We start from the raw sequence: 24,265 nt of genomic DNA on the forward strand, positions 1-24,265 counted from the left end.
TTTTGTTTCCTCTTTAATCATTTATTTATTTCATGTTAGGTTAAGCTCTGAAATGTCAGTTTTTTCTGTGGCAAATTAAAACATGATTCAAGCCACATAAATGAGAAGCATGCTTTATTCTTCAAGCCAATGCTGAGAACTATGTAAAAAACATTAAATCAGTAAGAAAACGTTTTACTTCTAAAGAAACAGGCAGAATGTCTTCCTTGGTTCTCTTATTAACAATGCGTGCTAAGTCACTTCAGTCGAGTCCAACTCTCTGCGACCCCATGGACTGTAGCCCGCCAGGCTCCCCTGTCTATGGGACTTTCCAGGCAAGAACACTAGAGTGGGTTGCCATTTCCTCCTCCAGAAGATCTTCCCAACCCAGGGATCAAACCTGCATCTCTTATGTCTCCTGCATTGCCAAGCAGGTTCTTTACCACTAGCGCCAGCGCCATCTGGGAAGCTCCTCATTAACAATAGTTACATTAAAAATAGTTTATTATGTTTCAGGGACAATCTCTGTGCATCCCCAGAGCCTAGAATGATGCCTGGTACCCTTCAGGCACTCAGTAAACCCTGCTGACTGATGAATAACAGATATTTTTTTTACCGTAATCTTTATAAGAGCTCCATTCATGAAGATTACAGGACATAAAGCATGTTATTCATGCATATAAACTCTGTGAATGGATATTATATCCTCTATTTCAGAAATGGGAAAGGTTGTTTAACTTTCTCTGCTTACAAAGCAAACAAGGCAGAAAACGCGATTTGAAGATAGGCCGTCTCCTGCCCTTGGTCACCAGACAAGCAGGTGATTTGGGTTTCTGTTCCCTGGCCGTTAAAAGCATCCTGTTACTCTATACTGAATGAATCTGTTGTAAGACAATTCGCGTAATCCTCCTGCTTCTTTACTTTTGCAGATGGAAAGGCTACATCCTCCTTCTTTGAAACATCTCAGGCTTAACAGTCCATCTTGGTATTTCCCTGGTGGTCTACTGGCTATAACTCCAAGTTCCCAATCCAGGGGGCTCAGGTTCAATCCCTGATCAGGGAACTAGATCCTGCATGCTGCAAATAAGACCCAGAGCAGCCAAAAAAAAAAAAAAATCAATACTTAAAAAAAAAAAAAAAAACACCAGAAAACAAAATCAAACCAATTCATCTCAGTTTTCACAGTCCAAGTGTCAGGCTCACTGACTTTAAAATATCACCTTTCTGAGGGTCTGGCAGCCCACTCCCTTGCTGTCACCCTGCATTCTGTGAAAAGACACAATGACTGTCCTTTCTGGAATAATCACCTCTGAGCAGATTCAGAGCCAGAAGACACCCAAACAATGAAGGCAGGATACCTGCTCCCAGGACAGGCTCCTGGCCCACTGCCCAACTCTCCCCATCCAAGGCCTGGCCCCCTACCTTGTAGACATCCAGTTCTCCACACTGCCGGTCAAAGCGGGTGTAGAGTGCGTTGAGCATGGTGATGACCTGCAGCGGGGAGCACTGGGAACAGATGGCCGTGAACCCCACGATGTCCGAGAAGAGCATGGTGACGTTGCCGAAGCGCTTGGCCTGCACAGCATGGCCCTGCCACAGCTGCCGTGCCACCTCACTGGGGAAAATGGAACAGAGTAGGTCTACCGTCTTCCGCTTCTCCTCCTCCAGGGCCTGGTGGGCCTGCTCCAGCGTGGCCTTCAGCTTGCCCAGCCTCTTCTTCAGGCCATCCTGGGCCCTGGCCTGCTCCCCGATCAGCACTACATCCCGCAGTGCGTTGTGGATGGGGATGTCGGAGAGGTACAGCCCTCGGCCCGTGAAGTCTTCCAGTCTGTCCACGCAGGGCGAGCCCAGGAACAGGATGGAGCTGGACTCCACCATGTAGATCATCTGGCCTTTGAGGTCCATCACCTGTGTAAAAGGAGGACCAAGCTTTGTGGCTTATTCACGTTCCCAACAAACAAAAAGTGAGGAAACATGTACAGTGATAATCCTTTTTTTTTTTTTAAACAAGTCACGCACCTTGCAGGATCTTAGTCCCCCCACCCCACCTTTGTTTTTAAACTTGAGCTTTTTCTACTTGTTGACAAAAACAATAGGCTCTCTTATGGTTTCAATTTACTATGAGCTCTAAAATGCATGCATACATCTGGCGAATATACCAGAGAATTGTTGCTGTTCAGTTGCTAAGTCGTGTCCAACTCTTTGTGACCCCATGAACTGCAGCACACCAGGCTTCCTTGTCCTCTACTGTCTCCTAGAGTTTGCTCAAACTCATGTCTACTGAGTTGGTGATGCCTTCCAACCATCTCATCCTCTGTTGCCCCCTTCTCCTCCTGCCCTAAATATTTCCCAGTATCATAGGTTACACAGAAATCATGATTTTTCAATCAACAACGCCCCAAATTCTTGCTTCAAGGCTTTCTCACTGCGTGCCACACTGATGGTTCTGCTCCAACATTCTCTCAGCAGCAGCCATCAGCAGAAGGGTGCACAGGACCCCTGGGCGAGGGGGCTTCACATGTTCATTCTGCGTCACAAGCTCACGTGGGTGAAGTGTACATACGTGTTAACGAAACAGAGCCACAAAAGCAGCCTGGACGTCCTTCAACAGTGAATGGTTAACCAAAGTACAGGACGACCACACAATGGGATATGACACGGCCTTATCCCATCGTGAAAGAGACCGGTGTCTAATGACATGGAAGGACACACACAGATATCATTTACTGATAAAAAAGAACTGTAAAAAGTAGCTTTTTTGTTTTAAACAAAAATGTACATAATGTTTTTGATTTTGCAATGGACATCTTAAAGTAGTACCTTTTTAAAAACATTTATTTGTACTGTGTTTATGATAAAAAGTAATAAAGCTGTTTCCATCTGGGAGAACAGATAGTTTGTCTTCTGGGTTAACTTGTCCAGAAGAGAGGTGCGTTGTGAGCCTTTCTATGTCAGTTATACTACTGACTGTGGTTTCCAAACTTCTTTTCTAAATCATGCACGGTTCTCTACTATGAGATGAGAGCAGAACGCTTTCTCCCGCATTTTCCAACAGTTAATCAAACAAGTTATTGATTTTTTCCAAGTCTATTAAATATTGACTTAAGAATCCATTTAGTTGCCTCCTCTAAGAAACAAGTCATTTTGTTTCTTTGTTGTATAATTCTTATTATCCAAATTAAGTCAGCTATTTCATGATGATTGAAGCCATATTTTTACATAAGTATTTTTGTAATTCAGCTATAAAATACTCCATAAATATTTTTCAGGTGACGCTAGTGGTAAAAAAACCAATCTGCCAATACAGGAGATTTAAGAGACATGGGTTCCATCCCTGGGTCAGGAAGATCCCGTTGGAGGATGGCATGGCAACCACTCCAGTACTCTCGCTTGGAAAATCCCATGGAGAGAAGAGCCTGGCAGGCTACAGTCTATAGGGTTACAAAGAGTCAGACACGACTGAAATGACAGCACAGCACAGCACACAAAGATTTTAAAATGTAGACTGCATTCAAAAAATATTGGTGAAGTAATGCCTTAAGTAAGCAAGCAAACGAATGCACAAAGAATCTTGTTTTAAGCCTTCAAAGTATTTTAGAATTATTTTAAACAGAAATATTTTATTAAAAATTCTGGGGACTTCCCTGGCAGTCCAGTGGTTAAGACGTGGCAAATCTGACCCCTGGTCAGGGAACTAAGATCCCACATTTCCTTCACCCAAAAAGCCAAAAAACAAAAAGTGGAAGCAACACTGTAACAAATTCAATAAAGACTTTGAAAATGGTCCACATTAAAAAATGTTTAAAATATTCTGAAGTGATACAGTATATTTTTACATTTTTCACACCCAGTCTTTAAAAGTGAAATCATTGATTCCATCTCACAACAGGACAACTGTTCTTCTTACCCTGGAAGATTTCTTCACGGAGTTGTCCCACCTCCTCACTCGCACCACGAACTGCATGTTCAGCATGGTCATAATGCCACTGAACGTCTGGCTGATTTTGGGGGTCAGGATCTCAAAGTACTCGTCAAAATGAGGCTTCCCTTGCACCTCTCTCCTGCTCATCAGCCGCCTGATGCCGTGGCCGAGCTGCAGGATACTCATATCTCTGTCCAGCATGAAGTGGAAAGGGAAGGTCTTGCAGAAGAGCGAGGCGGGGATGACCAGCGAGGACACGGGTTTCCCAGGGGGCGGGTGCGGCCGGGCGCTCCTGACGTGGACGGAGTAGAGTTCGCAGGGCTGGTCCACGAACTCACGGCAGTCCTGGTGGAAGCGAGACGGCGTCGAGGAAACCTCCACTTCTGTTTCATACAGTATGCGAGCAGCTGCCTTAATGATGCCAGGGAGAATCAGGGAAGTGATCCTCTTGGGGAAGAAATAGTAAACATATAAGACATCGGGATCTTTATCCAGGCATAGGATGGACGCGTCCTCAAACCTGCCCTTCTTTTCTGCTTCTTGACAGTGGCTGCTCTGTTTCAGGAGGGTGCTGAAGCTATTTAAAAAATCTTTCAGGGTTCCTCCAACCACACCTAGGATGTATTCATCTTCTTCATAACATATTTTAAAAAGCTCCTCACCAAGAGATTCTTTGATGGTCTCCACTGGAACTCCTGAAAGCACAGAACACATCTTCTGCCATATCATATGCATCATCTTGGCAGAGCTGTATTTTTACTACTATTTTTAATACCACCTTATCTGACCATTTAGCTCGCTTTATATCTGCTAATAAGAGTTCCAACCAAAATTAAATCATTTTTGTTCAAATTACCTGCATAAATTCATTTCTAAAATTCAAATAACTCCAAATATAAACCCAAATTGGTTAATTATGAAAGAATGATCAATTGAGTATAAGATATGACATTTTATCACCCTGAAACTTAACTATAAAAGAGCAATTGGAATCACAGGGTTAAGTCTCTTTCAGAAGAAGTTTTCCCACCTTGTTAACATCAGAAACAGTAGCACAAGTTGTGAAGGGGTACTAGCTAGCCCCCTTGGAATATAAGCATCAGATATAAAATTAATTTATATCACTAGTGGTAGAATTCAATTTTGTCACTTTTCCTGAGATGGTATAAAGTAATATATTATAACAGTAGTAAATATTATTATTATTATTTTGAGCAAAATGGCATTCTTGTTGTTTAATGTTACCTGAATGAAAATGTGTTGGGAATATATCATTTACTTTCCACAACTTTTCCTTCACTAGTCTCCTTTATTCTTTAAACTCTGTAGCACATTCTTCTCATCTATAACTTAGGAGAAAGGTGGATGCCCTGTTCACAGCACTGCTGTGGTGTCTGTGGGCCATGTTAGAACTGTGCCTGACCCAGAGAGAGGGTTCAGTGCAAGTCAGCCATCAGCAGCAGCAGAAGCAAATTCTTCAAATCTACTTCAAAAAAAAAACCTCACCAGTTGGTCCATGTACTCAAACTTTGAAAAGGACAGTATGACAAAGTCACTCATCTGCTTGATTCTTCCAAGCTAAGTATTAATATGTGAGCACTGCTCACATATTTCTCATAATTGCTTCCAACCTTTAAAAAATTACTTCTGTTACTATGTTGAGTAGAACTTTTCATGCATAAGTGAAGGACACTTAGGTACTAAGTTCAAGAACAAAGCATATGAATGTCTATGAATCAGCCTGCCAGGCAGCTTTATCTGCTTCTCAGCAAATAAACATTGTAAGAAGAGGAAACGTTTGAGGTCAAACAAAGGTATAAGTATGAAAAAGAGTTATTCTTTACATTAACACAAAACACAGTATTTAACATTTCACATTGGATGTTACCAACAAATAAACATGAATATTTTTAAGAAAATATTAGTTCTCCAGGTAAATATTTTCTAGGAATAGAAAATTTTACTTTACAGGTGAAATAGTTCTATAAGCAAATTATTTTCTAATTTCAAATACTTAATTCTATTACCTGCTGCAATTGCTTGGTCTGCAATTATTTTTTCAAAGTCTTCTCTTTCCAAAGATTTCCTGAAATTATTTCAACATCTTAAATTATAAACTGACAAATGAATGCTAAAATTTCAGACTATAACATACAGAAATGATGACAAAAAATAGTTTAAATTACCTTCCCTGTAGAGGCAAATCTTGACTGTCGAATTTAAAGAAAGGAGCAGTGACATGTACAAACCAAATCAATGTTGGAAAACCCCCAAATATACATGACCTAGACTATTTTCATAAGGTATATCTACCTTTGAAACTAACTTCATATAAGCTAATAGTACAGAGGTTTGTACTGGCAGAAAACCCAATGGTACAAAATGGCCAAGGATGATAATAAATCAGGATGGGCTTTTCTGATAAACCAACCAAGAAGAAAAACCTACCTACTGATGGATTTCACTTCTAAGTAAGTCCTTATTTATTTTCTAAAGCAAATACACAGTATATGCTACTTTTAGGTTTTAGGTTCTATATATTTAACTATCAGGCATCATCACATTAAACTTTTATCCTTAATCTAATATAAAAATTAGTAACTAAAGAGATTTATTCCTTATTCAATTACTGAACTGCTTTAAGTAACACATAAGTTTATAATATACTTATATATTAATAATAATTAACATAATTTAATATATATGATTAATTATATATGATAATAGCATACATTTTGACTGACAGAAGGTTGTTGTAATTTCAACTGGACAACTTGTTGATTCATGTTTGCTTAATTGTTTTTTGATGATTTCTGATAGTGATAACTGATTAAAATCAAATTTACAAAACTACTAAAGCATATTAAAAGATATCTAAGTTATTTTGTGGTTCAGTTTGCTATTAGACAAGCCAAGATCACAAATAGACATAAGTTGAAAATACTATATCAAACAGATTTCAATAAAGCATGATACATGTAGAGAAATTTCAAAAGAAAAAATTATTGACAAGGAAAATCACCCCACTGGCTACTTGATCACAAAGAGGTATACTGCTTATAACATGGGACAACAGACTGTTCAAAACTGGGAAACAAGTATGTCAAGGCTGTATGTTGTCACCCTGCTTATTTAACTTATCTGCATAGTATAACATGTGAAATGCCAGGCTTGATGAATCACAACCTGGAATCAAGATTGCTGGGAGAAATATCAACAACAATATGCAAATGATACCACTCTATGGCAGAAAGTAAAGAGGAACTAAAGAGCCTCTTGATTAGGGTGAAAGAGGAAAGTGAAAAATCTGGCTTAAAACTCAACATTCAAAAAACTAATATCATAGCATCTTAGTTCCATCACTTCATGGCAAATAGATGGGGGAAAAGTGAAAACAATGGCAAATTTTATTTTCTTGGGCTCCAAAATCACTGCAGACAGTGACTGCAGCCAGGAAATTAAAAGATGCTTGCTCCTTGAAAGAAAAGTTATGACAAACCTAGACAACATGCTAAAAAGCAGAGACATCACTTTGCGACAAAGATCCATATGGTCAAAGCTATGGTTTTTCCAGTAGTCATGTTTGGATATGAGAGTTTCACCATAAAGAAGGCTGAGCACCAAAGAATTGATGCACTCAAATTGTGGTGCTGGAGAAGATTCTTGGGAGTCCCTTGGACTACAAGGAGATCAAACCAGTCAATCCTAAAGGAAATCAACCTTGGATATTCACTGGAAGGACTGATGCTGAAGCTGAAGCTCCAATACTTTGGCCACCTGATGCGAAGAGCCAACTCATTGGAATAAGACTCTGATGCTGGGAAAGATTGAGGGCAGGAGGAGAAGGTGGGCAACAGAGGATGAGATGATTGGATGGCATCACCGACTCAATGGACATGAGTTTGAGCAAAGTCTGGGAGATAGTGAGGGAGAGGGAAGCCTGGAGTGCTTCAGTCCATGGGGTCACAGAGAGTTGGACATGACTTAGCATCTGAACAACAACAGTCAGAAATATATTCTTACACCTAGTTTGAATTAGATATCCTCAACCCATTGTTATATACTATATTAGTCAGTCTTCAGATTTGTTCCTTCTTCTCATTTAAGCAACTTCTTTTTTTTTTTTTGAAGAATTAGCCTAAAGCTGCTCAGAGGACTCTTCTGCCAATTCCCAGCAAAGCTTAGCTAACTCAAACATCACACAGTGCCATTCAAAATAAGTTCCCTAACTTTACCTTCAAAAAATTTAAAAATAAGGTATATGTCTGCATGTACACCAGCAAATGTAAGTGTGTTATACACACAGGCACATATACACCAGCCATGAATTCACACATGATGTGATCAAAAGGTCCTAGGAAAAGATAAAAGCAAAAGCTCAAAACCAACCCAAAAGGGTATCATAATGACTGTATAAAACTCATTCACTTAAAAATGGTGGTGGGTGTGCTGTATGACTCAGGGAACTCGAATCAGGGCTCTGTAACAACTTAAAGGGGTGGGATAGGGAGGAAGATGGTTCAAGACGGAGGGGACATATGTATACCTATGACTGATACATGTTGATGTTTGGCAGAAACCAACACAATTCTGTAAAGCAGTTATCCTTCAATTTAAAGATAAATAAATTTAAAATTTTAAAAATGGTGATGGGTGGGAAAGTGAAGATCCCCTCAGCAGTCAGCACACTGACCTCAGTAGAAATGGCAGCCGACCTGCCAGAAAGATAGGGGGAAAGGTCCAGCATAGCCAAGAACTAAAGAAACAAAGCAGAGAAAAGCCATTTGGCATTATCAGCAGGCAGTCTCATTAGAGAAAAAGTCCCTCCTCTTATTACAACAGTGGTATAATCATTAGGACAGTTTAACAGTATGATCAACTCTTTAAGAAGTCAAAGAAGAGGTTGAAAGATTTTTCAAAATTCCAAAAAAAATCATTTTTTTAAGTTTTGAGTTTTTTTTTTTTTAAGAGCTCCATATCTGGGAACATATCCTAATTGAATATCAGCATCGAGCTTAGGCACATTTCAGGACACCAAGCCCTGGGAATAAATTCTGAGTCAACTGGCTGCCAAGGCCTCAGGCAGACAGACACAGTAGCACAGCTCCAGGACTTGCTGGCTATCTTATCAGCCGGACTGAGAATTAAGGTCAGAGGCTTCTGGAATGCTGTCCATATCACTCTGCAAACACAGCTTCTGTCAGACACATAGATTCACACTCTCTTTTTGGACCTGTCTCTGACCCCTTCTTGGCTTGCCTGCTGCATGCATCCTGGGACCAGTTAGTCAGCGAGTGAAATTAAGCCCAGAAAATGCACAGAGCAGATGATCCCCTCCTGAGCAGCAGACAGATGGATGAATGCATAAAATATTCCTGACAAGGGTATTGGTTTGCAAAAGTTGCAAATTCAATTCTGAAATTTGAACACAAGTGTTTACTGTAGTATTTACACAGCAAATAATCCTTCAATTTCCGGGAAACCAAAACAAAGCCAAATCAAGTTGTCCACCAGCAGTAAATGTGCCAAGATGTATTTGTAAAATGAACTCTAAAAATCAGGGTTCGTTTGGGTTTTTTTTAATTCACCTTATATATGAAACTGCTACAGAAAGCTTTCTTAAAGAAAGTTTCAAAGAGTAGAAGAGAAAGTATGAATGGAACAGGTATTTGAATATCAGTATAATCAATATAACCAAGCTAGTTAGGAAAATACCAAAAGACCTCCCTAAGGACTGATCCAGCTGCTGCCCCACTCCTGAGTTGCCCACCTCTTGCTCCCACATCCTTCCCTCCTGAAGCGGGAGCTAAAATTTAACCTGTGCAATATTGTAAAGTAATCAATTTTTAAAAGTTGTGGCTCAGGCTGGGGCAAGGGGACAGGCAGGCTGCACTGGGACCTAGCCCCAGATCCTTGGCACTGTTCTTCAAGCAAGAGTTTGCTCTGATCTACGCCTTAACTTTGTTAAGTATTTCAGAAATTACACCCTAGCAGAAAAGAATAGGCCTTTTGGGAGTTTACTAAATGGAGACGCACAGGGTAATACAGTTAAAATCATGGGCTCTGAAAAACCCAGCCTTGAAACTCCATTCTGCCATTTCCTAAACAGCTATAAAATTCTAGACGTTTTATAGAAACCTGAGCTTAGTGACATATGAAATGTGAAAAATGAACACACTTCCTTTCAGATTTGTGGCAGCTAAACTGCTTAGCCCAGTTCCTGGCATAGCAAAGTGATTCATATATGCGAGACACCACTAAGCGCTGGTTATTAGTAGCTGTGTCAGTGATCGTAACAGAAGATTCATGCAACTGAAATGATTCAATTTACCTGTCTTCCTTTATTTTGTGTTTTGCCAATGTTCTCTGAAGGGCAAGGTTCAGACGCTCAAACTGAAAATTGAAAAGAAAAGTTTTAAACACTCCCTCAAATAATCATTTTCTTGAAGATACGTACTTCACAAAAATTTCTTCTGAGAGCTTGTCAGGAAGTAGCAGAAGCATTGCTACTTTAATGACAAGTGTGGTTGAACTACCCCTGGGGAAAAGAGGACTGATTTTCAACGGCTCTCACATTTGGGAAGAAGCCAAGCACTCAGACTGACTTGAATCTGGATGTGGGCTGTGTCCCTGGTGGGTGGCTCCGACAGCCACCAAGCTGGAATCACACAAGAGACTCAGTTTGGTGAAGTCAGGCACCCCTTCCTCCAGGTCAGGAAATCCCTTGGACGTGTAGCCAGGACTTCAGTCTCAACGGGGCTCAAGCCAAGAGACCCTCACTCCTTCCACAGACCCATAGCAGCCCCCTACCCCACGCTGAGATCCTCCAACCTCCCACAACCTCACATTCTGCTCATGTATCATTCCTGTCTCTTCCTGCTCTAGAAACTCCGAGCATCTGTCTCTTCCCTTTCTTTTATCCTTTAAATCTAATCTGTCACCGAGTTCAGTTGATTACTGATTGAAACAAATCTTGGATTTCCCCAAACTTGTACTCATTTCTTTTCCTTGAACAAACAATCTTCATAAAATACTTACAGTGTACTTCTCTTTTACTGATTTCTGAGTATCTCATGAATCTTCCTAGATTGCAAAATACTTGTATGTAAACCTGCATAATTTTAAATATTGGTTGACAATTAATATCTCTTAGCAGCTTGCTCTCCCTAACCAGTTAATAAGTGGAAAGTAAATCATTGGTAACTTCTTTACATTCCATTAAAAAAAAAAATTTCTATGTATCTGCATGTGTATACAGCCGCCTTCTGTAGTTTATCCAGAGGACAGTGGAGAATTCTCTGGCTCTGTTCCAAGTTGTGAAATTCCTTTTTCCTTAAGAACTATTTATATCCCTCTTGGACTTTCCACTGATCAAGTGAGACAGTAAAGTTAAGCAAAATCGACCAAGCTTCTGTTTTAATGAAATTATAAAAAGAACTTTCAGTTTCTAAAGAGCATATATTAATAGAACTTAAATGTGAAATTTCTTGAAAGACAATACAAGTGCTGAAAAGAAATAAAATAGAACTTCAATTTACCCATATAACAATTTTTCTGATGGTTTAGATAAGGAGAGAGAGAAAGAAGGGCTGGAGAGTGCCGGGCCAGCAGGCAGATTCTGAGCAAGGGCCCAGCACCCTGTGGCAAAAGGTGATTGCCTGGCAGGCAGAGAGCAGGTTTAGGAAAGGAAATGCAGGCATGTTCTTTTAAGTCAGGGAAGGAAGGAGGAAACGTTAGACTTGAGACCCTAAAGGAGGCAGGAGCGGACAGCCTAGGGTGCTTAAGAAGGCTTCAATAGCTCAAGGGCATTTTTTGTTGTTGTTTTTTTCTTATTCTTATGTATTGCTTTTTATTTCTATGGGTTATATTCTTTTAAGTGGAATCCTTAAAATCTATGGATGTTCAATAGCTCGATTTTCAGTACTCTTTCGAGATCAGCACTCCCATCAGTTATATATAAGACTGCCAGTATCAGCTTCACCCCATCAAGGGTCTTTGATTTCATAGAGAGTGACTTTGGAATCACAAACACCAGCAAGTCTTTGTGGATGAAAACCCATGAAACTCTGGGTTGCTGGGAGTTTTGTCCTTCTCTAAAACCTATTCAGACAGAAAGTGCATGCATGCGTGCTCAGTCGCATCTGACTCTCCGTGACCCGACGGACTGTAGCCGGGCAGGTTCCTCTGTCCATGAGATTTCCCAAGAAAGAATACTGGAGTGGGTTGCCACTTCCTCCTCCAGGGGATCTTCCCCACCCAGGGATAGAAGCTGTGTCTCCCACAACTCTCGCGTTGGCAGGCAGATTTTTTACAACTGAGCCACCTACAAGAGGGGTCATCAATGACATGATGGTCACTGCCTGCACAGAAGATCTTGACTGTCCTTCAAGCATTTGCATCCTGACTTTTTTTTTAATTTATTTTCTGTCTTCTCCACTAGAATAGAGACTCCAAAAGGGCAGGGAAGATCTGTTTAGCTCACCCCCGCATGTCAGGCACCTAGAAAATACCTGGTCACAGGAGAGGCTACCTACATACTGATGGAATGAAGGAAGAAAGGAATGGATGCACGTCTCCCCTGCCAGCCATTCCAAGCCCTGAAGGCTTAGTCTGTAACATCTGTATCAGTGAAGCAGTACAACTCAGTACAGAGGTGTTACCAGGGCAGCTCGCTCAGAAACACAATGTATATTATTTCCAAGTTAAAATAATTTGAATTACATTTACTTATACATGATTTATTGCTCTGACCAGGAACTTGGGATGGGCAACAAGGAAAGAAAATCCATCCATTTCTGCCCCTGACGACTTTCTCCTTCCTCACCTCAAGTACTGGTGGAAATATCACCATCCTCTCGCCTCTTGACGTTTGGTTAAACACAAGGACACGTTTTTACCATTCTCAGTCTGTATTCTTCCTGGTCTTTCGTTTCCTTCCCACTGCCACCAGGAACTTCTTTTTCTTGTCCTTTCCTCCTAACATATACGCTGTCATTGTAAGAAAGGACAAATGGTCCCTCTCTCGCTGCTGGAGTACCTAGAACAGGTGTCTTCTTACTTTCTATGCTGAATCAGAACTTAGGACCCACTGTAGAGCTTAGGGCCCTCTACTCAATATTTTGTAATAGCCTATAAGGGGAAAGAATCTGAAAAAAGAATGAATATGAGTATATGTATAACTGACTCACTTTTCTATACCACCTGAAACTAGCACAACATTGTAAGTCAACTCTACTCCAATAAAACTATTTTAAAAAAAGAATTTGTTTTTTTTAAGTTAAAAGTTCTGAAGTCCTAGCCAAGCTGTAGCAGCAGACGTTAGCTTACAGGCTTAACAGCTTAACAGGCTTTGGTGTCTGCTTTCATCATACACCACTGCTCCTCTGGAAAACTGTTATAAATTCAAAACAAGACAAAACAAAACCCACAAGTTTTTCAGACAAAACATTTATTGGTAAAGGCTGGCGGTGCCTAGAGCTTCCTACCTTGGCACTAAGGCTTCTCGAACACATCCTGAGCCTACACCCTGAGGTGATGCAGATCACAAGAAAGTCAGGAGCAGGACTCAACTTCCCTGAGATCTCATGCCTTATGACACAGAATCAATGACTGCAGGATGGCCCTGGAGGATATCAGTATATTAACACTTCAGCTACAACTGCCGTTTGATCCAGTATTGCTGGGAACACTCTGAATGGAATTGCATAGGTCTGGTTTATGGATTAGTTTCTATTTCAGATGATTTTTAACTTTTCTGCATTTTTTCTTTTTGCCTAGAGGCTACATTAAGAAAGTTCATTTTTATGTTAAGAGCAAAGAAAAGTCATTGAAAGGTTTTAAGTATGGCAGGACCTGGGATTGGATGTTTTCTATAGTTCTTCATGTTCTTCTAGACCAAGGAAATTTTAGCTCATAAGGACAATGGAATACTACTTCTTTTTTCCTTCTTGCAACCCAATATTCCACAACACATTCAGAGACTTCAGGAGTTCCTTCAGATCCCCTTAATCTCACAAGGTGTTTGATTTGGGATAACATCCTTCATATAAGCGTGTGCTGCTGTGTGTTGTGCTGCCGCTTCAGCCGCGTGTCTGACTCTTTGCAACCCTATGAACTGTGGCCCATCAGGCTCCTCTGTCCATGGGATTCCCCAGGCAAGAACACTGGCGTGGGTTAGCCATGTTCTCCTCCAGGGATCTTCCCAACCCAGGGATCAAACCCGCATCTCTTATGTCTCCTGCACTTGCAGGTGGGTTCTCTATCACTAGTGCCACTTGAGAAGCCCTCATAAAGCAAATGTGACTCGATTTAGTTCAGGAAATGGGTTCTGATTTGCTACAACTGTAGCTAAGATCATGATGCAGTTATTTTAAAAACACTCTGCTTGAGGAGCTTACAGGATTATTGGGGAGAATCTCCATGAAAAATCAGCTAATAATATAATACAGCAATAGATTATGAATGAGATGCAGAGACCTTTCCATCTCCCCTAGTTATCTTAAAGCAAGTGATCTAACTTTTATGTGTCTTAATTTCTTCAAACAAATGAAAAGTTTGCACTAGATGAGCTATAAGACCTTTGTAACCCAACTCCCACTCTAAATCTGCTAAGGATAATGAACTATAATACTTGCCCCCCATAAAACATAACTGGAGTTTACATCTAATCATTGAAAACAAGAACGAGGATACCATCAAATGCTATCTGGAGTCTCTTCTTTGGGGCTACCGATGGGACTGAAACTGAACAGTAGGCTAAGCATTAAATCTGTCCACTTAAAAAAGATCATTTTTTAAAAAGCCCTATTTAATCAAAGACACCTAGATGTTTGAATAGTTGATGAAGTAATCTAGTTTGGTTGCTATTCAGCATGAATGTATCCAGCCCTGGAATGTTCACTAAAATGTGAATGAAAATGGCCTCAGTTGTGGGAAAGAGTCCTGGTTCTTCAGGTCAAGGGCAGCCCTCTTGCCTCCTGGAAGTCCTCAGCCTGGCTTTCTCTACTACATGACAGCACACTCAAAGCTATGAGCCCACAAACAAACAACACAGATTATCCTAAATAAAGGAAAATAAGAACGCATATATTTGATATTCTGAATGTTTTTAAACGAGATTCCAATACGTGCATGACTTCCATTGTAGGAATTCAGAATTTATCAAACAAAGTAATGAAGCCAACAGGGTAATGACAGGACCTGGGGAAAGCATGGCCGCTCTCCAGCTTCCCAGCCTCACCATCTGCTCATCCCCGTGCTCTGCCCTTGGAAATGAGGGTGCCAGCCGCTTCCCAGACTGACACCAACCAACTGCCTGGGAAGAGTTGCATCCCTCATCCTAGCCAATGCTGGCTGCTGGTGACTGGAGTGGGGAGACAGTAATTAAATATTTCCATCTCAAAGGCCACTAGCCAGTCTACTACTGTGCTTATCTTATATTTGAAATAAGTTCCCTCAACTTCCTGCCAATTCTAATTTATCCATTCTTCAAGCTTCAAGTCTCTTCTTTGCCAGTTGAGCCCATATCGCTGGCAGCAGTAATTGCTATATCCTTCAAAAGCTGTGTGACTTTGCCCAAGTCACTTAGCCTCTCAAGTCCTTCTTGGGAATGAAACAAGGTTACTTCTGAAGTTCCTTCCAGTCCTAAAAGTCAGCAGCCTGTGGTCCTTCAGTGTTTCTCACAAGGCAAAGGGTTGGTGTGGAGTCAATTAAATATCATCAATAAATTATGAGAGCCAGAATCTGATTTTTTCAATGCCCAATCTCCTAGGCTAAGTGAATCTGCATAAAACTGTAAACACTGACAGAAGGAGGAAGACACGCCATGAAGACTTTCAGTGGCTCTTCTCTTTAGGCCCATGGGGTGAGGAGCTCTCCACATGCCCTGTCTATTCCAAACATATTCTACCTAATTAGCTCTATGGCCTGTCCCCAGCATTCCGTTTTCTCTTTTTTCCCCCAGTTTTATTGAGAAATATTTGACATACATCACTGTTTAAGTTTACGCATACAGCATGACACCTTGATTTACATATAGTGTGAAATGATGGCCCCAATAGGTTCAGCTAACATCCATCTTCTCATACAGAGGCCGCACAAAGAAAAGAAAAGAAAACAAAAAACTTTCTCTTTGTGATGAGAACCCAGAGGATGTACCTGATAACCTTCCTACATACCACACAGGATGGCAGGGTCACCATGAGTTACACCCATGGTACTCATTTATCTTATCTTCCAGCATCTCTGGACCACCTTCCTCTAATCCCCTTCCCCACCCTCTGCCTCTGGGGACCACATGTATGATCTCTTTTTCTATGAGTTGTTGTTTTTTAATATTCCATATATGAGACCATACAGTGTTTGTCTTTCCTGAATCCCTTTAAGGGTGGTGCTCCAGATTCCAAAACAGCATTAGGCTGTGCACCCCACAGGCCAAGACATGTCCAAACTGGTGACAGGGGTGTCATGAACAGGCCTGTGCCCCTGACCAACCCAGCAGAATAAGTGGGGGTGGGGGGTCTTGCCACCTCAGCAAGTTGGCAGGAACAGATGAGGCTCTTAGGAACTAGATAAGGGAAACCCAGCAGAGAATAAGTTATTCTCCAAGGAACTTAGCTCTAAACAAATAGCTAATGAATCCATTAAAAAAAAATAGCTTGCCATCCATAAGTAACTAATGGGTCCTGGTGGGTGGTGAGAGCTGTGGATTATTTCACCTAATGCTTGTGCAGGGCTTCCCTGGTGGCTCAGTGGGTAAAGCGTCTGCCTCCAATGCGAGAGACCCGGGTTCGATCCTTGGGTTGGGAAGATCCCCTGTAGAAAGAAATGGCACCCCACTCCAGTACTCTTGCCTGGAAAATCCCATGGACTGAGAAGCCTGGTAGGCTACACCCCATGGGGTCGCAAAGAGTCGGACACGACTGAGCGACTTCACTTCACTTCACTTCACTTCACTTCACTTCAATGCTTGTGCAAACTCTAGGGACCCAGGACTGTGAGCATGTCTATTTTCAGATAAGGATGCTGAGGCCAAGAGGATGAAACAGCTGCTCAAAGCCATAAAGCTTGTCAGAGTGCAGGATGCTCTGGAAAAGAATGCAAGACTAAACATTTTAAGATTAAACACAATTTAAGAAAATGATTGCTTTTTAAAAATGTTTTTAAATGTTTTCAGAAAATTGTCAAATTGTCTACATCTACTATAGCCTTGAAAGTGAGAAAGCGAGTGTTCACATTTTCCTTAGGAAAACACCCTATTACCATTTTCAAAATGTCAGTAAGATCTTGAAAGGGCAGGCACTCACCTCTGGGAAAATCAGTTTGCAAATACTCTCTGCCAAAGTGTGAAGATAGACCCGACTGCGGCTGGTCTTCCTCCGGGGAAGCCTTTCGGGCGGGTTCTTGTCGGGGACACCTGGACAGACGCCCGGCTGTCCTGGGGTAGCTGCTGGCCCACTCCCTGAGGCTTCCCCCAAGGGCTCTCTGGGGACCTGCCCCGGGGCCAGCAGGGAGAAGGGGCAGTCCCCCGTGATCTGCAGGTCCTTCAGCTTCGCGCAGAACATGGTGATCGCTCCTGGGCTTGGTTCTTCTTACCAGGATGGACACACAGAAGCCACTAGTGGACCAGAGATGCTGGTGACCAGGGAGTCCAGGGGCGGCAGAAGGTCAGAGGAGAAAGAGGAGTGACTCTGTATTCCTATGGAAAGAGAAAAATACAGGTATGAAAAAGTGAAGACCATACAGTCCTATGTCATTTTCAAGTTAAAAAAAAAAAATCTGGTGCAAATGTCCATTATAAAATGGATGGAATGTTTAGTAAAGATCTTATTTCCTATGTGTGCATTCTAGTATACTAAAAAAATACTTGCTTTTAGAATTTTAATATTTTTCAAATGGAATATAATTTTCTCCAAAATGTCTTTAGCACAAACTACTGATTCCCATTTTTATAGCCCATTTGGTCTCATTTGATTCCACAAGGGTGAAATATTGTAGTTTTATGACAGAAGCTGGGTCTCAAACTATGTCACATCACTGCTCATACTACTAAATTCTCATTAGTCTGTATTTTCTAAAAAATCAGAATAGCATGCATAATGTCTCCTAAACATACCCAAAGAAAAAATGTATATAATGATGCCCAAGTATATGTTGTTAGATCTGAAACACTGTCTTTTACATGAAAAAAATTAATTGAAATGATTACTGCCAGAGACTTATCTCTATAAATAGTAAAATATTTTTAAAATATCACCAAAATGAAAAACAAATAATATTTTTTCAAAAGACTCTTGATTCCTAAGAATAGGCCACTGGATTTACAGGAGACTGAATCCAAATCCAGATGACACTGGAGTAATCCAAGAAGGCCTCTCTTCCTAGGAGTCCCCAAAGTCAGGAGCATGACCCTTCTGGCCAATTTTCCCCTGCACTTTTGCTTTTGTTGATGTTGTAATGGAGTCTTCACACAATTCACAACCCATGTCTCATTAGTTAACTTTTCAGTGGAACCATCTGGTTGTACATTTAGCTTGTCAACAATACAATGAGGTTGATTAACTAGGTCCACCAACTATTTCCATACTTGGAAAATCAAAAAACTCAAAAAAGAGGGGAAAAGAACACATGGTCTGGTACAGTGCTAAGAACCCTGTATTTACATTTAAGCTTCACAGCAACCACTTGAAATAGGTATTCTTATCACCAGTGGGTCAGAGGCTCAACGTTTGTGTCATCTTTGATTTGAAATGCTAGAAAGTGCAAGAGCTATAGTTCAAACATAGGTCCATCTGATTCCACAGCCAATGGGTTTCAATGAACTCAAATTCATATATTACCAAGTTACACTTGTTTCTAAACAATCAGGCTTAGTGTATACACTGAAATTAATTTATCTTGAAGATATGGTTTATAAGTTTACATTAGAAAGCAAACAAGAACGTAATTATCCTGCTTGCTGGCTGGTGGTACTTGAATCATCCAGGATAAAGGATTACAGTTCAGTCTTTGGAATTGGAGTTCAATTACTTTGTGTCTTTTCTATGCACCTCTGTGCTTTCAGTATGTTCCTAATGTATATAACATCAGCTTATAATTTGTCACAGATAAATTACTGATAGGCTTAGAACAATGGACAATTCATTTTCCAAACTGGGACAAAGAAGGAAGCTGAATTCATACCTGACAGCCCCTGGGGGGTTGCTGGGTTACCAGGTTTGGGGAAGATGACGGATGCTGACAGGCCAGAAGAAACTGCTGGAACTCTCTGCTTCTTATTTTTTAATTTTTATTTTATATCGGAGTATAGTTGATTTACAATGTTATGTTAGTTTCAGGTGTACAGCAAAATAGTTCAGTTTTACATATACATGTATCTATTCTTTTTCAGATTCTTTTCCCTTAGTGTGCATCTTTTTTTAAATTTTATTTTTTTAATTGAAGCATAGATGCTTTACAGAATTTTGTTGTTTTTTGTCAAATCTCAACATGAATCAGCTATAAGTATACATTTAATCCAAACTCCTAATTTATCCCTCCCCCTTTACCACTTGGTAACCATAAGTTTGTTTTCTATGTCTGTGAGTCTGTTTCTGTTTTGTAAGTAAGTTCATTTGTGTCATTTTCAAAGATTTCACCTACGTGACTCTGTTTCTTAAAGTCAAACCCCAAATCTGTGTTCATACATAATTTATGAATCTTCAGGAAGGTACAAAAGGAGATCCTTTCAGCATTAAGGAGCAGAAATCATATTCTGCAGAGAAGAGGGTGTGGTCTGTCTCAAAGGCTGTTGGGTGCCTAGAGGTGATCTGGTGATGGAGGACCGGTTCCTGGATTCTGAAAGACCTGCAAATCTACAGCTCTCCACCAAGATCTGTTTAAGATTCAGTTCTACAAGTAGCTGTTTTTTAGTCTTTAATGTTTCTCAACAACACTATTGAGCATGCATGCTAAGTCCTGTCCGAGTTTTTGTGACCCTATGGACTGTAGCCCGCCAGGCTTCTTTGTCTTTGGGATTCTCCAGCCAAGAATACTGGAGTCGATTGCCATTTCTTACTTGAGGGGATCTTCCCGTCTAGGGATCAAACCCACGTCTCATATGTTTCCTGCATTGGCAGGAGCGCCACCTATTACTATTTATTAACTCCTGTCCTCCGGCATGGTGTAGATCAGGGGTCCAACCTCCCCATAAAGGCAGAGTGGGTCACTTCAGCTTGTGGTCAACGCCTCAACTCTGCCACTGCAGCAGATACACAGAGGAGAGAGCATGGACATGGTCCCATGAAAACAGGCTGCACAGGCCATAGTACTGACTCGTGTTTGCAAAAAGCTAAGCAAATTAGATGAAGCATTTTAATACAAATATAATTTTAACCATGGGGTTAGAGTTACTTCCTCATCACCTCTTCCCACTCCCAAAATAGAGAACCTCTCTGGATTCGGTTTTGCACAACTTGAAAGTAATTAAGAAGAGTCTAGTAGATAATTCTAAATAAATATTTATTAATAAAAATCAAAATACCATTATTTTATGTGAATTTTTAGGAAGAAAAATTGTATTAATTGAATTTCATAGTTTCAGTTACATAAAAATATAATACAATAACTAGAAAAGAGGGCACTTATAGAAAGGCCATAAAAATAGAAGATTATATGTTGGAGCTGATGCGGGTCTGGAATTTCTTCCTAAAATCAGTTATTCTGGTACATATTATAATTTTAGTATTGAACCACAGGGTTCCAATATAATGTAGTTTATGAAAATTCTTCCATTATGCTTAATCTTCTATTTAAATTGGATTTCAACCCTTGTTCTCAAACCCAATATTTTATCCTCTTCTCTTTAATCTCATTAGAGCAGGACACAACTGACCAGTCAGACTTCCTGGAAATTCTTTTTTCTCCAAGATGACACAGTGCTCTAATTTCCAGCCAATGTGCCTAACATGTTTTTTTTTTTTTAATTAAAGTAAAAACAGCAACAGGAAACAAACTGTGCTTACTTCAAGATCAGTTAAGTGTTTAGTCTCATTAAATCACATATGTATCAACAAACTAATTAGCATCCCTCGTCTGTGCAGCTGATGAAATTACACTACGAACAGATGCAGCCAATGCCAATACCTTGGAAACTCGTGTTTGTCAGTCATTTGCCAGGTTGCCAGGAAGATAGACTATGCTCTTCAAGGGAACCAGTGATGATTCTTTCGTGTAATATCAGCAGCAACTTCAGAAATGGTTGGGTCAGTTCCTGAATGCAGTACAGAGCTGGGTGTAGATGTGGTAGTGACATGGGAGAAAAAAAACAAGTGAACTGTAGTCATAAATTTGGTGACAAGGCCTTCGCAGGCAGTGGGAGAGATATTCTCAGAAATTTAAAGAGGTATTTGCCATCCCCCAGGCTGATGGTTAAACAGCCTCCAAATCGACTGAATGCTTTCTCCCTTTACTGGTAAGTGATTAATTCCTCTAGAATGACAATAAAGACCCATCTATTGACCTCATCGGAGAAGGCAATGGCACCTCACTCCAGTACTCTTGCCTGGAAAATCCCATGGACGGAGGAGCCTGGTAGGGTGCAGTCCATGGGGTCGCTAAGAGTCGGACACGACTGAGCGAATTCACTTTCACTTTTTACTTTCATGCATTGGAGAAGGAAATGGCAACCCACTCCAGTGTTCTTGCCTGAAGAATCCCAGGGATAGGGGAATCTGGTGGGCTTCCGTCTATGGGGTCACACAGAGTCGGACACGACTGAAGCGACTTAGCAGCAGCAGCAGCAGCAGCAGCATTGACCTCGTATCAATAACCAGGATGCAAAAACAGTATATCTATGTATATGCATAACTGTTCACTGGCTGTACAGCTGAAACTAACACAGCATTATAAATCAACTATACTCCAATATAAAAAATTTTAAAGTAACCAGGATGCATTGCTGTGTAGTTATGAGATACTCCATCATTAATCTCTAAGGAAAGAATTAAGCACAAACCCTTGTTTTCCACATGTGAAAACCCTGGGGAGGGGGGATAGGGAAGCACCTCATACGTACTCTCTCACACAGAAAGCCTTTTTTACAATAGCAGGTCTCATGCCAGGCTTAGCACCCAGCCATACTGAAATCTGTGATTCAAGAAATATGTATTTTAAGATTAAATTCCAAAGTCCACATTTAGAAGAGTAGCTGAAAGAAGAGAGAACTTCAAAACAAACTCCATCCATAGGGATAAAGTGTGCATGCCCCACCCAAATTGTAACAATCATCTTCATAAACAAATGTCAAGAAGGCAGCTTAACATTCAGAACATCGAACGTTTTCATTCCTCCAAAGCTGAAAAATTGTTCAATAAAATTTCAAAAATCAGGCCTTCAAAATGTGTTTCTTTTCACTTGGCAGGAAGAAATATTTACAGAACAGTCCCCTGTGACAGACCAGGGAAGCTGGACAAAGTAGTAGAAAAACTGTGCCTCCCTGAGTGGAGGGAAAGGGCAAGGGAGAGCTGGCTTCCTTCATGACTCCCCTGCTCCCAGCTCCAATGCCAGCTCTGCTTCTTTTCGCAGTCACAGCCCCGTGCAGCACTCAGCCCGTTTACACAAGATGTATTCTTCCACCGACCAAGCTCTGGCTTTGCTTTCACCGTGTCACCCAAACCTCCTTGCTAAATTCAGCCATGAGCTCCTGAAAGTTAAAGCTCCAAACACACCTGACCTTCCCCTGGCATTTTGCTTTTCGTAAGCTCCATTCCCACAGATTCTCTGATGCACTGGCTTGCATCTTGCTTCCTGCTTCATCCCTTCATTTGCTCACATTCCAGTCTACTCAACAAGCATTTATGAGTGGCCTGCTATATGTGGGACATTCTTCCAGGTGCAAGGGCAGAGCCATGGGCAAAAGTCATCATAGTCAGGCGGAGCTTACAATCTAACAGGAAGACTAGACTATTTTTAATTTTTTACTCCTAATTTATCCCCCCTCCCATCCTTTTTCCCATTTGGCAGTGATAAGTCTGTTCTCTATGTCTGTGAGTCTGTTTCTGCTTTGCAAATAAGTTCATTTGTATCATATTGTAGGTTCCACATATAAGTGATATCATATGGTATTTGTCTTTCTCTGACTTACTTCACTTAGTATCATAATATCTAGGTCCATCCATGTTGCTGCAAATGAAATTATCTCATTCCTTTTTATGGCCAAGTAATATGCCATTGTACAAAAGCTCATTTCCTTTATCCATTCTTTGGTTGATGGATATTTAGGTTGTTTCCATGTCCTGGCTATTGTAAAGAGTGCTGCTGTGAACACTGGGAGGCATGATCTTTTTGAATTATGGTTTTCGCCAGATATATGCCCAGAAGTGGGGTTACTAGATCATATGCTACTTCTATTTTTAGTTTTTAAAGGAAGCATCTCTACTCTATTCATAGTGGCTGTCCATAGTGGCTGTCCCAGTTGAAATTCCTAGCAACAGTGTAAGAGGATTCCTTTAAGAAAACTACTTCTGACACACAGCTCCAAGTGTGATGTGTGCTATCAAAGGGGGTGCACACCGCACTCCAAGAGTGACACCAGGGATCCCAATCCAGTCCCAGGAGGAAGAGACAACCAAGCTGAATGGTGACCGTGAGCCGAGAGAAGCAAGCCCCAGAGAAAACAGCAAGCATGCTTGGAGGCGAGGACAGACCAGGGCACATCCCAGGAAATGAACGGGCCCAGCCTGGCTAGAGCATGCGGCCAGGGAGAACCTGGGGAGGGTGATGCAGATGAGCCAGCAGAGGTCAGGACGTACAGATCGGGGGGCGTGTAAACCATGCTACCTAAGCCACCACTCTCTTCTAAAGGCTGGGTGACTAAGAAGTGAGAATACCATTGTATTTTCAAGAGATTATCTGAAATGCAGGATGAGGGACAGGTCGGAGTTGGACAGGCGGCTGATCTGGCTTGGGTCAGAGAGTGGCCCTGTGGATAAAAAGCAGATCAATCCCGAAGCATCTCTGAGAGAGAACCCACAGGCTTCGTCTCCTAGTGGGACGTGGGGCTGAAGGCAAGGGAGCCCACAGGCTTCCGACTCACCTTATCAATAAACCATAGCCCAGGGGAGGCCAGGATCCAGAAGAGCACCCTTTAAATTTGTCCACAGCTCACTTTCCAAGACCAGGTTATTCAGTCATAACCAAGCCCAGATGTGAGGTTTGCAATATTACATGACCATTCATGGGGACTGGGCTGCTCCAGTTCTCCTCTGAAGCCTTCTTTAAGGCAGCAGCTCCTCCTTATTCCAAAGCCCAGACATGGGCAAGCCGACAACAGTTCAGATTCCAGGCCGGCTACTGATCTCCACAGTGCAAGGCAGTTTCAGCTCTCTG

The 24,265-nt window shown here is 41.2% G+C and overlaps 1 protein-coding gene across 5 annotated transcripts in view; it reads right to left on the reverse strand.

Annotated features, from left to right (window-relative positions):
* The window catches only part of GUCY1A1 (guanylate cyclase 1 soluble subunit alpha 1), a 64,836-nt gene that overhangs the window by 15,640 nt on the left and 24,931 nt on the right, over positions 1-24,265 (reverse strand). For 2 of the 5 annotated variants that reach the window (XR_005723041.1, XR_005723042.1), the window contains exons 1-5: positions 17,206-18,089; positions 10,233-10,294; positions 5,929-5,987; positions 3,887-4,596; positions 1,402-1,887 (exon numbers count right to left, since the gene is read on the reverse strand). Coding sequence is in view for 3 of the 5 variants with exons in the window: in XM_040251500.1 (XP_040107434.1) it covers positions 1,402-1,887; positions 3,887-4,596; positions 5,929-5,987; positions 10,233-10,294; positions 17,206-17,463 (1,575 nt within the window). In the remaining 2 variants the exon portion in view is untranslated. Of the gene's footprint in view, positions 1-1,401; positions 1,888-3,886; positions 4,597-5,928; positions 5,988-10,232; positions 10,295-17,205; positions 18,090-24,265 lie in introns of those variants that run through there. The other 3 variants (XM_040251500.1, XM_040251499.1, XM_040251497.1) reach the window with 2 other exon arrangements.

This window comes from Oryx dammah, unplaced genomic scaffold (assembly GCF_014754425.2).
Source record: "Oryx dammah isolate SB20612 unplaced genomic scaffold, SCBI_Odam_1.1 HiC_scaffold_12, whole genome shotgun sequence".
Lineage (NCBI taxonomy): Eukaryota > Metazoa > Chordata > Mammalia > Artiodactyla > Bovidae > Oryx > Oryx dammah.